Source organism: Sprattus sprattus (genome assembly GCF_963457725.1).
Source record: "Sprattus sprattus genome assembly, chromosome: 7".
NCBI lineage: Eukaryota > Metazoa > Chordata > Actinopteri > Clupeiformes > Clupeidae > Sprattus > Sprattus sprattus.
The window spans coordinates 34,450,852-34,470,647 of record NC_137926.1 but is presented as its reverse complement, the minus strand read 5'-3'; the positions used below and the strand labels follow the sequence as shown (position 1 = coordinate 34,470,647).

At 43.1% G+C, this 19,796-nt stretch overlaps 1 protein-coding gene across 1 annotated transcript in view; it reads left to right on the top strand.

Moving 5' to 3' along the window:
* Positions 1-8,754: 8,754 nt before the first annotated feature.
* Positions 8,755-19,796, top strand: part of cpne8 (copine VIII) — a gene marked incomplete at both ends in the record, with an annotated part of 33,614 nt that continues 22,572 nt past the window's right edge. Inside the window, 2 exons of the mRNA XM_080841953.1 lie at positions 8,755-8,876; positions 18,519-18,559. Coding sequence (XP_080698079.1) covers positions 8,755-8,876; positions 18,519-18,559 — 163 coding nt within the window. The remainder of the gene's footprint in view (positions 8,877-18,518; positions 18,560-19,796) is intronic.

Below are 19,796 nucleotides of genomic sequence, written 5' to 3'. Positions count from 1 at the left end.
CCTATAGAATGTTGTTGTTTATAATCAGTTAATGCTAGTGAATCCTTGTTTGACTTGATTATAGTGAATGCCTTCCATTTCAGCCCACCATACAATATTTATCACTTGATAATTAAGATGTACACAACTCAAAAGTAAACAAGTAAACAACTCAAAAGTTGATACTGTCAGTTCCATTCTCCACCCATAGTGTCCAAATGAGATAAATAAAAATATCACTTGTATGTTAAAACTACACGGACAACAAAAAAGATGTAAATGTTGGTCAAATCATATTCCCTTCTGCTCATAATAAAACAAGTAAACAACTCAAAAGTTGACACTTTCCCTTTAAGAATTAGGATTTGGGATCAGATATGAAAGCTAGTTTATCCGTCTTTCCTTTACAAGCAGGTCAATTATTTCTCTCTCTTAAATTGAGAAAAGTTCATATTTGTGTTGTCAAATTTCACTGTGACCCTGAAATTCTGTCTCTTGTGCTATCATATACTAAATGCAAGCAAAACTAAAGAGCAAAATCACAATTTTTCTGATTAAACCAATCTATGAACTGTCTGAAACAATGGATATCTGCGGCCCCAAATGGGCCCCCCAAAAAATGTCGCGCGCTATACGCGCGCAAATATCCTACTCCCCTTGGGGCTAAGCCCCCCCCTTTCTTTGAATCCTAGAAACGCCCCTGCTGTTAGTACAAAATGAACTAAATGTCCCGATGGAGTAAAACATTGGCCTCATTCATTTCAACTTTGTTGCGTTGTAAGGTGTATTAATAAAGTAGTAGTTGCACTAAACTAAACTGTATTCTTAAGCTAGTAGTTCAGGAGTAATACACGGACACGTCATTCATTCCTTTCCTTACTTCTTCTCAATTCCGAATCATCTTCTTTCATACTAAAACATCTTACATTCAACGCATAGTCGCCACCTAGTGGTGGTGCGTTATAGAACACAACATTCCCCTTTTACTTAAGAATGAAACTTCCATCACAACAGGGGAACATACAGGCAGATCATTACCTAGAAGTTATCAGAAAACTAACTGTAGCAATCTAAGGTTTAACAAGTAAGATTTAAGTAACAACAGTTACTGTCAACAATGTTAATAGTAATAGACAATGACATGGAATTAAACACTATTAAGTTTCATAGTAAGACAGAGAATAGTAGTAAAACAACAACAAAAACTCTTCAGTATCAGTGTGTCTAGATCTTTAGTATCAGTGTGTTTTTGGATCTTTACTATCAGTGTGGTTAGATCTTTAGTATCAGTGTGTTTAGCGCGGGACGAAGTCCTCAAGCCAACTCGGAGGCCGTCTGACACGAGCAGGGGTGTGAGAGTTCATGGCATCAGGTTGGTCAGGCTCAGGGACTGTGTAGTTGTCACTCACAGCATCTGGTGTAGAGCAAGTAAGTGTCTCTGGTGACGCAGGGGCATGGTATCCAGCAAGTCGTGAGGAATGCCATTTCCTACCATCAGATAAGAGGAAGGTGCTAGGGCCAGCTTGCTTTGATATCACCAGTGGCTTGGTGTAGCGTGAGTGAGCCTTTGGAACATGAAAAGGCTTCCGGACACGCACTCTGTCCCCTTCTTTTAAACATGTAGCGCGTGCTCCACGCCGGGAGTCAGTGTATGATCTCATTTTCTCCTGACGGGAGGACACTCTCTGGCGAAGCACATCATTGTCAATGCTTGTCAGCGGCGGACGAAGGACATGGAGGCGTGTGCGCATCTTTCTGCCATCCAACAACTCAAAGGGTGACATTCCAGTTGTAGCATGTGGAGTGGCACGATACACTTGTAGGGATTGTGTCACTGTAGCTTTCCAAGGCTTTTGTAGCAGGATGGCAGACTGTACAGATGCTCTCAGGACGCGATGGAAGCGTTCAATCGCTCCATTTGCTGCAGGATGGTAGACTGCTGTACGTATGTGCTTAGGCCCAATCTCAATACTTCCCCTTACCCCTTATCTTTCCCCTTACCCTTGAAGTTGCGCGTTCACGTGAGAGCTAGTGGTGTCTCAATACCCAATTTGATCAAGATTAAGGGGTAAGATTAAGTGGTGTATGGCCCTCGTTTTTAAGCTGATCGGAGAGCTACCTTGCTCCTCCAAGGGCTATCCCAGAGCACACAGCGAAACCAGCTCGGGATTTTTTTTTTAAAAATGGCTGCTTGAAGCGAGGAATATTTTACATGAATAAAGCTATCTACACAACTTTTTATATGTTTATAATGACTCAGTTTGATCTGAAATGTGCTACACGAACTATGCATAGTATTGTAGGTCTTAACTGAAGCTTTCAAACGGTAGTTTTAGGTTACAATAAGCGTGTATGCCACCACTTCATTGGATTATATGGTAGCTTGCTAGGACTAGCCTGACTCCATGCATGTGTACAGATAACTTTATTATCCACGAATTACGTTTGATATCTGTGAATGACAGCACTTGCTTTGGAGACATCGATCCGTGCTTTACATGTACCGTCCACAAAACAATTACACTAGTGCACTAGTTTTGTGCTCTATACAGTCGTATATATATTTGCAACCATAATTGAAACTTTTTTTAAATCGCTAGTTTCATAGCTCATACAGTCACGCATGTCTACAGATAACTTATCCGCGAACTCCGTTTGATATCTGTGAATGACAGCACTTGTTTGAAGACATCGACCTGTGCTTTACATGTACCATCCTGTATTATCCAGCGACGCCAAGTGATGTACCCGAAACCGAGTGGCGTCTCATTTCATAGGGGAAAGTTTTCAGCCCTTGGCCCTTACACTTAAGTGCTAGGGTTAAGACAAAGACAAAGACAAAGCAAAAGGGGCAAGGGGAAGAATCGAGATTCGGCCTTAATGTCACGTTTTTTTAGGAATGAAGCAAACTCTGAAGACAGGAATTGGGGCCCATTGTCTGACACAATGGTTCTTGGATTTCCCAATCTACTGAAAACTGAATCCAGAAAAGTTACAATGTTGGCTGTAGTAGCCGAGGGCGTGAAAGCGACCTCAGGCCATTTAGTGTGGTAATCTGTCAGTGTAATTGCATAACGACAGTCCGGTGTGGCACTCTCAAACGGGCCTACCACATCAACTCCTAGCTTCTCCCAGGGCTCTGCAGGGAACTCAACCGGTTGCAGAGGTGCAGCACAGGGAGCAGCAGACTTATCAGAGTCCTGGCACAGGCAACAGCTCTTTACCTGAGTGTTCACCAGATCATCCATGCCTGGCCACCAGTAGACATCACGCAGGCGTTGCTTTGTTCTTACAATGCCCTGATGACCCTCGTGAGCAAGGTCGACCAGAGTGAAGCGTAGGGCAACAGGAGCAACAAGCCTTAATCCACGAAAAGTGAGGTCGTTCTGCACCGACAGTTCATGGCGCAGTCTGTAGTATGGGCGCAGGACTGTACCCAGAGCAGTTGGAGAAGGAGGCCAGCCATCAGCAATCTGCGCACGCAGTGCACAGAGCTCGGGACAGGAAGCAGACGCAGCAGCACACTCACTGGAGGAGACAGCAGACAGGTGATCAGCAGACAGCATGGCTACGAACTCAGGCTCCACTTCTGGCTCGTCAGCAGCAGAGGGAAGAGGCAGGCGGGAAAGACAGTCAGCAGTATTGTTCTTTGCACCAGGTACATGAGCAACATCATATGAGTAACACAGCAGGCGTGCGGACCAGCGAGCGATACGCATACCCAGTGGCGTCGTAGGGGGGGGATAAAGGGGACTGAGTTACCAGGGCCCCATGTGGGGGAGGGCCCTTAAGGAGTGTGGAATTTTATTTTTCCTTTAAATATTAATATAATTTAAAGGTCCAAATTTTCTTGCTAACTAATATAATTTTAATCTTTTGGGTAAATAAATTGGTTGAATGATGGATTGAATTGTGTGTCCTAGTCTACATATAATGTCTGGAGACCCTCACCCCCCCGGCTCACGCACAAAATGGTTTAGTCCGCCTTCAGTGCGTTTTTTACCTATAGGCGCATTTGACGAATGTTACGTTCATTCGGCTGAGGCAACGGTGCGCATTGAAGATGTCCAAGAACGTTAAATCCGGGTTTCAGAAAAGAAAAGAAAGGCAGGCAAGAGAGAGAAAAAGAGACGAGGGAAAGCGACTACTAACAGACTTCTTTCCTAAGAAAGGTGAGCCCGAATGTGAAAGCAAACACCCTATTAAATGAACTCATGATGTGGTAATAAAACGAATCAATACCACCGCGATTGTCATTGCTAAAAACGGCATAACACAAAATAAGAAATAACATGCCCTATCTGTAATCTGAGGTAAACTCTAAATACATGTTTGTTTGCATAGCCTACCACAGTTGCAGAGTGTGTTGCACGCACATCCAATCCAGGTGCAGGGTAAAAAGAGATCCGTAAAAACGAAAGAATACCCACACTGTTGCTGTGGACACCTGACGAACACCTGACGAAGACCAACAATGGTCGAAACGTTGTGCCAATAAAATACACGGGAGCTGCAGCAACAGTGTGCGGGTATTCTTTCATTTTTATGCATAGCCTACCACACCATTGCAATAGTAGGTCTAAACTAATTAGAACATTTGGCTAAATTAATATTTGTTAGGCCATAACATAATTAGGCTAATAGCCTTTAAGTAGGGCTAGTCTAGGCTCAATAAGTTCATAAGGTTAGGCTGTCAAATTAGTTGGCTAGCAAAGTTAACTTGTGAAACATGGCACTCAGTTTCAGAAGCAGCTAGTGATGCAGACCCCTCATCCTCTGACACTGTGGTCTTGAGGCAAGGTGAGCAGTTTAAAATGAAAGTACATAATTGTAGCTATATATACTGTAGGCTTAATGTGTTTAGCAAATAGCAACACAGGCTGTTCCATCCAAAGGTGACTTTTTTTTGTTGCAATCAGGGTGTGAAGTGGATTTTAAGCAATATAGTAAAAAGTGTTCCAGGAAAACATCCCATACTCTACCTTTAAACATGTTCAGTCACACAAATTAGGCTACATTGGAATTGCCTGTTACAGTAATATCTATCAGATGCTTCATGCTTGTAGAGGGTTCTGTCCAGGAAGATGGAGAAAATGTGGTAGAGGATGACACAAGTGAAGGAAGTGATAGCAGAGAAGATTCTGAGAAAAGTGAAAGGGATGAAGAGAGGTCAGAAAGTAGTCAGAGCAGCGCCAGGGAGTGTATGCCAGAAGATCCAGCACTATGGACAGAGAAATTAACTAATGAAGAGAGAGACACAATTGTTCACAGACTGGCAAGCAACATAAAAACAAATAAAATTACAGCAAAAGACAAGGAAGGGAAGCCATTTCCTAACTACCTTCAATTTGCAAAGTTTCACCGTCAGGGGGGAGGAGGCGTGGCACTCTTTTTTTTGGGGGGGGGGGGGGGGGGGGGCCCTATGAACCTACTGTGCATAGGGCCCAGAATCTGGTGCTACGCCCCTGCGCATACCAGCACGGTCAGCTCCTTTTGTAGTCAGGAGGGTGGTCAGTTCCTGGTGATCTGTACGCAGTGTGAATCATCTGCCCCACAAGTAAGTTCTCCATTTCTCTACAGCCCACATGCATCCAAGGGCCTCTTTCTCGACTGTTGAGTATTTGCGTTCAGCAGGAGTGGAAGCAAAAGCGACTGTGCGCTCAGTGTGGTTGGGTTGGATCTGTGAAAGCACAGCGCCAAGGCCGTAATCAGAAGCGTCAGTTGTGACGATGGTATGAGATCAGGGTTGAACAGAGCTAGGGCTGGGCTCTCCACTAGCAGCTTTTTCACAGTCTCAAAACTGTTCTGTGCATCATCTGACCAGCTGAACTCGTTGTACTGGCGAATGCACTGACGCAGAGGCTCTACTACTGTGGCAAAGCTCGGAATGAACTTACTGTACCACGACAAAAGTCCCAGAAAAGAACGCAACCTGCCTGCATCAGTAGGAGCTGGAGCATGTAGAACAGCAGTGATGTGGGCCTTGTCTGGCTGAATGCCTTCGGCAGTCACAGTATGTCCAAGGAAAAGCAGACTCACCCTGTTGAAGTGTGCAACCCCATACAATTACATCATCAAGGTAGTTAGCAACATTAGGAACGCCTTTAAGTACAGTGGCCAGCATCTTCTGAAAGGCAGATGGTGCAGAGGCCAGTCCATAAGGGACACGGCAAAACCTAAAAAGTCCTTCGTGCGTGATGAAGGCAGTCAGGTCACGACTCTCCTCGTGCAATGGCAACTGAAAGTATGCACTCTCCAAATCAATGGTGGAGAACACTGTGGCCCCGTGCAGCAGGCTCAGCATCTCATCAATGTGTGGGAGAGGGAAGGAGTCCACAACCACAGCCTTGTTGGGCTCACGCAGGTCCACACACATACGGATCTTACCAGACTTCTTTTGGACGACCACAATTGGAGAGACCCAGGGGGATGCATCTATCCTCTCTATCACACCTGCATGAAGGAGATGTTGGATCTCAGCGCTTACAGCATTCCGCACAGACAGGGGTAAGCGGCGTAATTTTTGACGTACAGGCGTGGCAGTATGGGACACTTTCACCTTATGCACAAAACCTTTTGCACAGCCAAGGGTGGATGTAGGCAGAGGAGCAGTGGTCATGACAGGAGCAGAAGTCATCGCAGCAGCAGGTTGAACAGCAGCGCCTCTGAAGCACAGGCTCAGGCCATTGATCAAGTCCATGCCTAGCAGAGCAGTACCAGACTCCACGATGAAGAGGGAAGTTTGGCATGTAGCATCATTCCAGGACACTGTTACTGGTAGACAGCCAATGACTGGAATAGGAGCACGAGAGTAAGTCACTAATTTAACTGTAGGAGGCAGCTAATGTACATGTTTGAAGTGTTTATCGAACAAGCATTTCGGCAGAATGGACACAGAAGAGCCAGAATCCACTGTGAGCTCCACAGGCACTGTAGTAGTCGCAGTCTCAATGTTAACTGTGCATTTAATTTAGTCAGAAACAGTGTGGTCATGCAGATAGAGAATCTGTACTTCAGGCATGTCAATTTCACGCACAGAACGTGTTCCGGAGGAGCGACACACTCTGGCAAAATGTCCTGATTTATTACATGTCTTGCACTTGACAGAGACAGCAGGGCAGGATGCATCATTTGCAAGATGTCGGTCCGATCCGCAGCGCGGTAACAGGTTCGTGAAGAAGGTACGGCAGGACGAGCAGGAGGACGCGAAAAAACAGCAGCAGCAGACGTTGGCTTTGCAGAAGGAGGTTTATGGCGGCGTCGTGCAGACGATGTAGCAGACACAGCTTGCACAGGTGCCACGCGATCGCCAGCAATGCGTTTCGCTTGTTCACCAGCAGCCTCTATCTGTGTGGCAAGGTTAACGGCTCTCTGCAACGTTAAATCTAGCTCGAGGAGCAGCCTTTCACGTATGCGAGGATTGTGCACGTATTCCACTAACTGATCACAAAGCATTTCGTCTAAGTTAGCACCAAAGTCACATGTATTGCCCAAGTCTCTTAAAGCAGCAACGTACTGTAGCACAGATTCATGAGGGGCTTGAACACGCTTTCGGAAAGCATGGCGCTCAGCCACGACATTCCGTCGAGGAATAAAGTATTTTTCAAGCGCTTTAATAGCGGCTTCAAGAGTCTCACCTTGATCTGGCAGTGTGTAAAAGAGTCTCTGGCCCTCAGTTCCAAGGCAGTGGAGAAGGAGTGCACGTTTGCGAGCATCTGGCCAACCGTTTGTATTCGATGCTACCACTTGCAAGTAGTTGTTGAACATCTTCAGCCACGTTTGGAGAGGTAATGCAGGTTCTCCTGGGCTTAGCAAAAACGGTGTTGAAAACGGTGTGGAAACAGACATCTTTAGTCTTGGTGGGTACGTAGACTCGTCGCCAATTTGTTGCGTTGTAAGGTGTATTAATAAAGTAGTAGTTGCACTAAACTAAACTGTATTCTTAAGCTAGTAGTTCAGGAGTAATACACGGACACGTCATTCCTCATTCCTTTCTTTACTTCTTCTCAATTCCGAATCATCTTCTTTCATACTAAAACATCTTACATTCAACGCATAGTCGCCACCTAGTGGTGGTGCGTTATAGAACACAACAAACTTGAAGGACAGTATGTTCTGATCGATGATAAACAATCAGTAAAGGTATTCCTGTCTGTCCACACAGACCGGCATCCAATTTTTTGCCATGTCAAAGGTAAGTTTTAGAGATGCCACTGTGTGGACTGTTGAAGAATGATCTCAGTGCACACAATTAATTCAAAAAGCGTTTTGATAAGTGGAGGTAAACACAGACTTTAGGTAGGCTATACTTGCATTGTAGTGTTTTATGTACTTTTCAGTAATTGCATTCAAAGTGAATAGGCTGTTCTTTAGCAACAACATCGTGTGACATGGATCTTAAATCTGCAGAAACCATTCTGGGCAATGGTTGAGAAGCTTTTTATTAAAGAAGTTCCAAAACAGCGGTGTGGAAGCAGAAGCGGTGTTACATTTCATGTCGAATAAGACGTCTTCTTTTAATTATAGATTTACATGGCATTCCTCCACACATACAAAGGTGTCTTCAGGGTTATTCACTGGCATTTCCCCACTCGGCATCTCTCTCTTTTAATTAAGATGAGGTCGACTGAGTCCGGGTGACGTCGCGAATGTAGTTGGGTGACTCCCCTCCGCGCGCACTATGCTCTGAGTCTGTCGCTCGCACTCACCAGGTCACCATCGAGAGAGCGAAGCTGCAAGATTGGTTTTGGCTTTTTTTTTTAAACTGTTGCAAAAATGTCGGATATGAGACGTAGCTCCACAATGAACAGCTTCATGAATATGGCGTCTATAGGGGAATTCGATCCGCTAACGGCTGCCATTCCCGCCACCAAAGTTGAAATCACAGTGTCGTGCAGGTGAGTGTGCTAGAGCGTCCTTGGTTATTAAACGTCTCCGGTGCGCTGCCCGAGCAGAGCCGTGCAAATGCAATTTTAGCAAGCTGTCATGCTTAACAGTATTTCTACCGTAATAGTCAGTTTTACACTGGTGGGAAACATCACGTCTCTGTATATTGTTTGATGATATAGGTATGCAAAATTATAAAGAATACCAAAACTGCAATCTCGGATGAATGTAAAATGTGTAGCCTATATGATGAAGGAATTTTGTGTCCGTATAGCGAGTGTATTGCATTTTGAAGTTTTCTATCCTTCACCCCAAACGCGTGCTGTTTTATTTTGTCTTCTATATACCTAATATATTCAGTAATAATACATTTGATTTGTTTTTAAGCATTTTTCGCTTAAATTACTCAACTAAGTAGATGCGTACAATCGAACTAACCTGCTTCTAGGGTGAGCTGTGGCTTAGGGCACTTTGAATTCATTGACGCTCTACATTGGCCATGACATGAAGTGAGTAGAAAAGACATTAGGGATGATTCACGGATGGCACCGCATTACCCTGAGGTTGGCGTCTCATAGCGGGGTCTCGCCCGCTCTTTCCTCGTAAGACTCGCGCTTAGAGTCAGCCGCAGTCTCAGGTCTACCGGATCCCTGAGCATCACGCGCTCAAGTGCATCATGTCGGTAACAGCTGTTAGAACCATTCAGGATTAGAGCCTGTATTTTTTTTAATTAAATGCACCGTCTTGTCATCTTACTCAATGCATCGCGAATCAAATAGGCTATGTTACGTGTTGTATGAATAGCCGAAGTTACTAGATTGTTTGTGAACAGTCAGTAGCCTACACGTCTTGTAAATCCTGAGATGTGACTGAGGGTAATATTGATGGTTCAGAAAATAACACCTAAAGGCACTTGTTTAAGAAACACTACTCACATAACTTACTTACAAAAACCAGTCATGTGCTGGTTTATACCAAGACCAACTATGTATTGGCTGTATTCTGTCATACCTGAAATAAGTGGATTAAAAACCTCATAGTAGCAGTCTTGGTGAATCACATGGCTACCTGTGCTTGTAAGTATCAATTAGGCCTGCCTGTCACCTAAGACTTTCTACTGGAATCTGAAAGATGAGTCAATTCTAAAGAATATTTTTTTAGGCCAACCCAATTAAATGCAGTAATACTCACTCTTACTCATACTGACAAGGCATTCTGACTTTGTTCACATCAAGATGGCAAGCATTTATCGGTCCACAGGTGGATTTTGGTTGACTCCCCACTGGTGGTGTGGAGTGCCACATCTGGCCCGCTCTTGCACCACTATCATCTTTAGTTAAACTTACCGTGGATATTAAGAAAATAACATAACATTTTAGCAATTCCTGGAATTTTTTAAATCCTATCCGTGGCATAGTCTATTTCAAATATCAGCTGCAACAGACGAAGTTCATGGTACTAGAAGGCTCTCAAGATAAAAAATGCATTGTCAGTTACACACCAAAAAAATATTGAGGGTTGGTGGAATGGAATAAGAAGATTTATTTTTTATTTTTAAGCAAGTGGCCAAAAGGTGAGCTGTTTGTCTGTAACTCACGGGAAAATCCAGTGGGCTGACAGTCTGGCCTTTTGCTATCTGGGCAACGGTATGTCTGCAGCGCTGTGCTACTGATCGTGTATGTACATATGTACATGCCATTGGATGTGTATCCACTTCACCCTGTTTTCACCTTGCATCTCATCGTTCTCACTCCTGATATGGCCTTTGGCAGATAGCCCATACTTTTGTGTGGTGTTCAGTGCTACAGGTTTTCTGTTTAATAAGGCATTACTTGCCATGAATGCCTTGTGTTTTCTCTTAGGGTTTTGGCCTTGGTTTCTATAAGGTTGCTCAAGGACAGTTCTCATTGTTAATGGGCTATACTGTACATTACAAAACAATTAATTGTAAAATGTAGATGTTTTGGGGCCCTTTTAATACTGTGATTTTTCAGTGATTGTTACGTGACAGTTGGAGAAAAACGCTCCATGCAGAAATATAGCAATTAATTATGCACTGTTTTCAACTGCAGATTTCATCCCGGAAGCAAAATTGCGAGATTTTTCAGTTTCAGCAAACTTTCCTCACTAATGGATTTGGCCTAACATACTGATGTTTAGACATCTGGATGAGTTTTGAAAATAAACTGTCTGAGGCAGAAGATTGAATAGATGTTTCTTGAGTTCCTCTCTGATGTCACTAGGTGTTCCCAGTAGATACCTCATACCAATAAATGCGTCTTTTGGTCCATTAAGCGTCTGAAAGCTTTCATATTAAAAAATTGACTGACGCTGTCAGACTGTCATACAATTTGCCAGAAGCTTCTCATTCTCTGTCTCTCCTATCAATACCTTACTGTTCACCGAGGTAGGGGGTGGACTAACATTGGTGTTAAGTCTTCTTCCTTTTAGCCTTCATCCCACAATCACAATCTTTGTCATAGGGTATGATTTTATACATATCCAGAATTCAAAAGCAGGATAAATAGGTTTTGATGGTTATATAATGATTCTAACTGTCCTTATTCAGAGATGAAGATATTAAACAAAAATAATGACTGCAAATAGGGCAGTTCTCCCTCCCAGTCACAGACAAATCAGCTGCACAGTGTCGCTGTTACAGCAGGAACATCACAAGTGCATTTATAAAAGAATATGCAAGGGGAATGCAAAGAGGGACTCTGGGCCACTGAATATTCCAGAACAACATGTACCCAGTTTTATCTGCTTTTAAGACATAATTACTTTTCTGTGACAACTGCGCCATGTCCCAGGTTCCAATCCAAATAGCTGATGCCTCCAGTTTCCCCAAATGGTTGTTGTATAATCTTATCATTGGTTCCCATGATGCAGTCAGAACTGCTTTGTTTTTGACTTTTGCCATGTTTCATGCATCAGAAGACGATGCAGCCCCTATGGATGAACATGACCTTCACCATTCCTACCTCCTGCAGCCCCTATGGTTGAACACAACCTTCATCATTCCCACCTTCTGCCACTCAAAAGAATGGCTGGCACATATACCAGTTCTGCCTCCATGACCGATCAGCACATCGACTCTTCTGAAGGGTTATTTTGAGTCCTTCATCAGACCCATTGATCAGAGGCGAAGGTCATTTCCCCTGTGACCATCTTTAACCGTGGGAAAGTCGTTGTCAGTATTGGTTATTTGAGCAGTGCTTTCAAGGCAAGAAATCCATTCATGTGGGAACTCCAGACCCTCTGCCCTGTGTACAGGTGTGGATAGACTGACTTGAAGGGACTGTGAGGTGAAGATACTATAAAGTATCAGCTGCATCAGTTGATAACAAAATATAATTTACCTTACTGGTTTCTAACAGTGTGATGTATTTTATACCACAACTGACAAAACAAAAAGAATGTGATTGATGCAGTACTCTCCAATTCCTTCTGTGCCTTGCTGTAAGAATGATGCACTCAACATCCCCCTGGCACATACGTAGCTCTAGGGCACAGGGGTTTTAGCTTATTTCCATGTCACTGTCAGCCATTTTGTTTAAAGGTCTGATAATCAGATATTTACATTGAATCAATCCTGTAATGACAGCAAGGGGAGCAGCCAGTGCTGTTCATCAATGGAGCATGCTTCAGCAGTAATGCCTTAAACTGTCCCTGGATGGTAAGGGTGACTTGTTTTAGTCCTGACATTTGAGATTCATCAATCACATAGACATTGCATATTCCTGTATGCTGTTTACTGTACAACAGTGTACTTAAAAGCACTTTGAGCTGCATTCTGTTGCATTAAAGGGGCTATATAAATAAAGTATTTTTTATTATTATTATTATTATATTAGAAGTAAATGACTGAACATGATATTATTTAATCACAACTGCTCTAACAGTTTTGATGTTTCATTATATTATTACGGCAATTATTATTGCCGTGCTCCTCAATCAGACATCTATCTGCCAAGTCAAATGATAGCCTCTGAAATGTAGTTTAAGCATATATGGGAAGCATTATGACTATGTCCGAGTGATGTGGAACCAAAGCCTCCTATGGGTAGGGGACTGATGGGATTTTAAATGGGAAAGTGGTGTTATGTGGAGACTACATTGTAAATCTTTCATAAGGAATTCTCTGCTCTGCATGCTTACCTTCGCTTTCCTAGAATTGCTCCCAACATGAAAGTGCCTTGCAGATTGCCAGGGTGGAGGAGTTTTTTCCCTAGGCATTTTTCTGTTCATAATGTTGATTGGATTAATGGGCACAAAGCTTTGCATATACAGTATAGCTATCCCGACTACCAGTTATCAGAATGTCCGACACCTCAGAAGCTTTTCTTCTCTGCTGCTATCAAAGAGAGCTCAAGATCCTCTAAAGACTTCACTATTGTGAATACCATAGAAATGTAATGAATCTGCGTGACAGAACTGATACTGTCATATGCAGTGGATTTTCTTTTAAAAGCTTTACCACTAACACAAACTAAAATACACCACCACCAGAGTCAATGGTTCAGTGAGTGTCCTTTTCATGGATGACCAGTTTGAAATGGATGACTCTCCTTCTACTCACTGTTTTCACAGTTTGTACATTTTGTAGATAATTCTGTATTATCTGCCAAATGAATTGCTGTCCCCTCAAGTGACTGTGAATTGGGACACACAGTTGTGCTATCCAGCCAGTCTTGACACCATAATATTAACATGTTGATACCATGAGTTTTGCTGCGTAGGATATCCCAAAACACAGCGGGAGAAAATGGTGTGTGAGATGGAGAATTGTGGAGTGTTTGTGGTTTGTGCTGCGACACAAGTGTTCCCACTTTAATGGGTTTTATTGGATGTGGAGAGAGGCTATGCATATGCAGTGACACAATCAGCCTAGCCCAAAGCAACATCACACCATCTTCATATCACTTCGCCTGAGCACCAGCGGAGCAGCTGATCTAGATACATCACTCCCAATCAATCGCTGAGAGATGTTTGGGGGGTTTGCATGACTACTTAAGGAAAGCTTCAGCCCTCAGCTGTTTCTGCCCGTTTCATGCAATAGATGTTTTTGGGAGTCCTATTGAATAAATCATGTCATCATTTCGGGTCTGTGAACACCCTCCACAGAGAAAAAAGGAACAGGTCATGAAAGGTTTATGATTTAATGTAGGATTTGGCAGGACGTCAAGCAGCATGTTGCAATGGTGAACATCTTCCTAGGTTGGTGTTGCATGCTATATAACTCATTTTTTGGGGCTCTCTAAAATCCATGCTTGATGTGCATGTGAGTGTTATGGTGCAACTGCGGTACAGTACATTTCAAAGCTAAAATAAGTATTACATGTAGTTGGATAAAATCAATGAAAAATATATTTTTATACCGAGAAATCGAAAACAAACAATCCCTCCTTAAGTGCAGGTGTGAATGATTTGAAATGGATTCAGATAGGCTGTATTTAAGACCTAGACTTGTATGTTAAAGGCAGTATGCTTTTGATTTTTAAAGTTTCTATTTATTTAGGTATTAGGCAGGGCCGGATTAACAAATCATAGGCCCCTGGGCACAAAATGTCTGAAGGCCCCCCCCCCCCCCCTCCCCGAAAAAAATCTGGAAAAAAAAATTCTATATATTTTTTTTATTATTATTATTTTAACACACATAATGACACATAAAGCCGGCTTGGTCTTACTCCGCCGACTACTGCGTTGTGTTCAGGTGCATAGATATCACAGGACACTGCAGTTCTTTTAAGACACTTTACTTTTAGTCTCTCAGTGTGTAGATTCCAAACTCTTTTGTTGGCAGGCAAAACATAAACAGACAAAAGAAAAGGACAACTGAAACATATGGGCTACACTACACGACAGAAAAACTAAAACTAGCATAGTAAAATAGGTAACGCACGAGGTTAGCTATATCTAATCCCAAAACTTACAAAACAGCAAATACATCCCAAAATCCCAAAACAAACTAACCAACTCTACATGCCCTGACCACAAAACATATTAATGAACCCCCGTGTGCACCACAAATTTATCTTAAACACATATATTACTAATCTACATTAAATGATTATGGACACGCTATTAACACGTACCTTTTGTTGGCAGGCAAAACATAAACTGAGCCAGGCACGTAACGGCAGCCTATAGCCATTAAACCAGCCAGTAGAGGGCGCACTTACTCAACAAAATAACAATACAATCCTAGCTATAATGAAAGAAATCAAGATTTTGGTGAAATAAAACTTATATACATAAAATAATAAATAAAAGATTGCACACATATTAATAATTTCTAAACCTGTTACATTAAGCACTGCTCATTGCATCAAATAACTATAACTTCACTAAGAGGGGAAATCCGTTGCCACAGCCGTCCCAGAGCACAATGACAGCAACAGGGCCTAGAAAGGAACCAGGCAAAGAAAACCAGTAAATTTACAGCGTCAAATGAGTTTTGTCTAAAAGAGACAGAGATAAATAAATAAGCTTTCTTACCTTTAGCAGAACTGCTTCTTTCTTGATTTTGCGCAAGCAAAGGTGTTGACTACATCCTCAAAGTCCAACTCTTTCACCAACTCCGATTCAATGGTGAGCAGTGAGAGCGCTGTGAGACGCTTCTGTGTCATAGTGGTTCTCAGTTCATTCTTCAACCGGGAGAACGACCTCTCGCCTTCTGCGTTGGTAAAGGGCAGAGTTAAGAAGAGTCGGAGTCCCACAAAGACGTTTGGAAAGGTGCTTTGGAGTCCATGTGTGTGAAGAAGCTGTAGCATTGTTGCTGGGGAGCGTTTTTTCTCATCTTTGACAAATGTCTTGAAATGGAGCAGTTCTTCGCCAAAGTCTTTGTCCAGATCATCTGGATACACGGATGAGAGGCTCGAAGCGCATTTACGCACGTTCTCGGAGTCTGTGTCAAGGTTCAACAACACACTGAACAATGCGTTCAATTCCGTGTATGCCCCGATCCGTTTGTTCAGACACGACACCAGCTTGTCAAGGAGGCATAGTACGTTTCCACCTGGAATCTTCTGCTGCCGTGCAGGCCAAGCAGGGCATCGCTGTCTTCTAGTTCACCTGGAAAATGTTTTCTTTTTTTGACCCGTTTAATCTCCTCTTGGTACAGATGACAAACGCCTTCAATGTCACGAGCAGCATTCTCGTATTTTTCATCTCATCTCTCTCTGATGCCACATATGCACGCAGTGACTGCAAAAGGCGCTCTGCGGTGTCCAGTGTGATGTTGGTGTTTTGAAGCGCCTCTGTGGTGATCTTGAATCTTGACAGTATGTTATCCCACACATGTGTCAGGACCGCTGTCTCCAACTTGTCGAGATGTGCGCATAGTGATGCGGCCTCACGCCTGGTTTCCCCCTTCTCCTCCGGGTCGGTCGAAAATCTCCCCAAAGCCTCTCTGATGGCCTTGTAGTTTTCTCGCAGTGCCTTCGTGGAATCCGCCCTGCATGTCCACCTCGTATTGGAAAGTGGCTTTAGGGTCCTCGTCACGTCAGTGTTGTGGAAAATTTTATCCCAGCGGTGGGTGGACCTCGCACAGAACACATAAAGTGACTGAAGAAAGTCGAAGTAATTCCTTGCACTTTGGCAGCTGTCTTCAATACTATTCACTCCCACGAGATTGAGGGAATGTGCTGCGCATGGTACGTAATGAATTAACGGGTTGATTTTTTTTAGGTGAGCTTGGAGACCATTATATTTCCCGGACATATTGCTGGCGTTATCATAACTTTGGCCTCTGCAATTTGAAAGATCTAAGCCGAGATCGGCTATCATTTCCTTGACACAACCAGCCAGACTCGCTCCTGTGTGGCTGTAGATTGGCTCGAAGCCAACGAACCGCTCAAGAATGTTTCCTCCTTCACTCACGCACCTGAGGATGAACGTCAGCTGATCGGTGTGCGACATGTCGGGTGTTGAATCCGTAATGATGGAGAAGTACTTTGCACACTGAATTTCGGATGCTATCTTCCGCTTCACTTTCTCGCCCATCAAGCAGATCAACTGATCGCACACTGTAGATGACAGGTAAGACGCGTGCCCTCTTCCCTTTTGGCCATGCTTGTCCAGATGGTCTTTGAGAAATGGGTCGAACTCTGCCAGTAGCTCAATCAGCCCAAGGTAATTGCCATTACCAGATGACCCCAGCAGCTCGTTGTCTCCCCGGAATGCCAAGCCCCGTTCACTTAGAAACTTGATCACGGCCACAATGCGTCGCAACACCTCTCGCCAATACTTTGGCGCATCATCGTTTTGTTGCCTCAGAACAACATCAACCGTACCTGCATTTCGTGACCTCCTGAGAAGTGCGAGCATGCACTTGCGGTGGCTTGCGCTCTTCTCGTGGGCTATGACTCTGTCAGGGTGTTTCCAGTCACTGTAACCGGAGGTGAAAGCATTCGGCTGCCCGGCCAGGCATTTGCATGCAAAGCAATAGACCATTCCAGTCGAAGAGGAATAGACCATCCAATCCCTTGACACTGACAGTTTATTCGGCAGTTGGCACTGTAATAAATAATTCGTCAGACATCAGGTTTTCATTCCGTCGTTCCGTGCAGATGCTACATATTTATCCGCCCGGTTGTGGTAGGTAGCGGGACCATTAGCAATAGCTAGATCTTTTTTCCACTCACTGAGCTCTCCCCATAGCGCAGGATCAGTTGGAAGGTGTACTGGCATCGGCTGCGTTGGGTGGTTGACATCCTCTTTCTCATCACATGGGGGGGGTGTCACTCCATGGCTTAAGGTGGCTTCTCACACATCCTCCTCCTCCTCACATCCCTCCTCTTCTCCTTCGCTCCTATCTTCCTGGAGGGGACCATCATCCTCATCGTCGCGGCCGACGCCTGGCTGTGATGCTAACCTCTCCCCCTGTAGCACTGTACTAGCACTGGCATCTCCCCGGCTAGTGCTGGCGGCTAGTGCTGTTTTTATGAAAAAACGATCCAACACCGGAACATTTTGAATTGCGGCTAAACGCCTGTTGTCTTTCACTTTTTTTTTTTGTCTTTTAGCGAAACCACTCAGTTGATGTCTCATCATGTCTGTGACTGTCAATTTTTCATCAATTTTTCATATCTACCGCGGTGGACTGGCTCAATTGACAGGTTATGGGAGGGGGGTTAACTGTCACATTAGGCCACTATATTATTCAGAATCATTATATTGCTGTTCTTATGACATTCGTTTTAATAATGAATTTTAAATGAATACCCTATTTAATAATACCATGTATAACTATTTTAAGAGTACAAACATTCATTCAAAAAAACAAAAAAAAAAGTTTCTTTTGTGTGGTGCCCCCCCACTGGCTGGGAATGGTTGGGGCCCCTGGGCACAGTGCCGTGGGCCCTAATGGTAGATCCGGCCCTGGTATTAGGTATGTATTCCATTAAAAAATGAAGGAGGCGATTTATTGTAAGAGACACCCAAGGAATGTGTATTGTGTCCATAATAATAAAACATTATAGAACATGATGAGTTTCATGCATTCACAATTCCACATGACTTTCACATGTCTGCAACAACATTACTGGGATTGAAGACGTGTATTGACAAACTAGGTTTTCAAAATATTTTTGTCCTGAATAATCTTAAAACAAATCTATTGACAATACATTTTCTCATTGCCTCCACAGAAATCTTCTGGATAGAGACACGTTTTCCAAGTCTGATCCAAGTAAGGTCCACTCATTTTTTTATTTCTCAAGTATTTACAGTAGTACAAATAATGTCATGAATGCCCTTTCAAACTGATGAGTCATATCTTTGGATATTATACTAAAATATCATGTGTTTTATGTTACTGTAATAACTGTAAATTATTACATGATCATGATGGTATGATTGAGTACATATTATGATTATGACATATTATATTATATCCTTAAACAATGTATAATCATGTGGGCTGCCTGCCTTTAGAAGGTTGACTATGTCTCATATGTCTGTGTTTGGTGTGGGGGCACAGGACAGGATATATTAGAGGAGATGGATGCTTGTGGACGTTTGGGTGGAACAAATGTCTGTGGGGTAATGCATGTATGTGCTTTCTGTGTACTGCATTGTGAGTGGGTGGATATATGTGTGTCTGTGTGTGTGTTTGTGGGTGTGTGTGCTTACTACCCGGTGATACGTATGTTGTAAAGACAGCCTCTGACAATGAAGTTGTCTCTCCAGGTTCTGCGTTGCATTGTTCACACACAATGCCTGAGCAATTTCATTTAATCACATAATGCACCTTTTCTTCTTTTGAAATCTTTGAAAAGTTGTTGGGCTCATTTTTTAATTCAATGTGAAATCCTGTTTCAACACAGAGGACTCTTACCTGTCTTGTTATTGACTTATGGCTGCATTAGTTTAGTTTTTTGTTGGAATTTCCACCCTTCCCGCAAATACTGGGTTTTTGTTGAATATTATTACAGAAAAATTCATTCAGTAGTATGTTACAGCCCTGCATGCATCAGGTCTGTAGAGTCACCATTGCTACGTCTCATAAAGTTGAATGTTTTAACCTCTGGATGTAGAGTCACCATTGTAACGTCTCATAAAGCTGATTATAACCTCTGGATGTAGAGTCACCATTGTAACGTATCATAAAGCTGATTATAACCTCTGGATGTAGAGTCACCATTGTAACGTCTCATAAAGTTAAGTGTTATAACCTCTGGATGTAGAGTCACCATTGTTACGTCTCATAAAGTTAAATGTTATAACCTCTGGATGTAGAGTCACCATTGTTACGTCTCATAAAGTTAAATGTTATAACCTCTGGATGTAGATTCACCATTGTTATGTCTCATAAAGTTGAAGGTTATAACCTCTGGATGTAGAGTCACCATTGTAACGTCTCATAAAGTTAAATGTTATAACCTCTGTTTGCCAGCTGGATGTAGCCAGCTGCTGTCCTTGCCTGT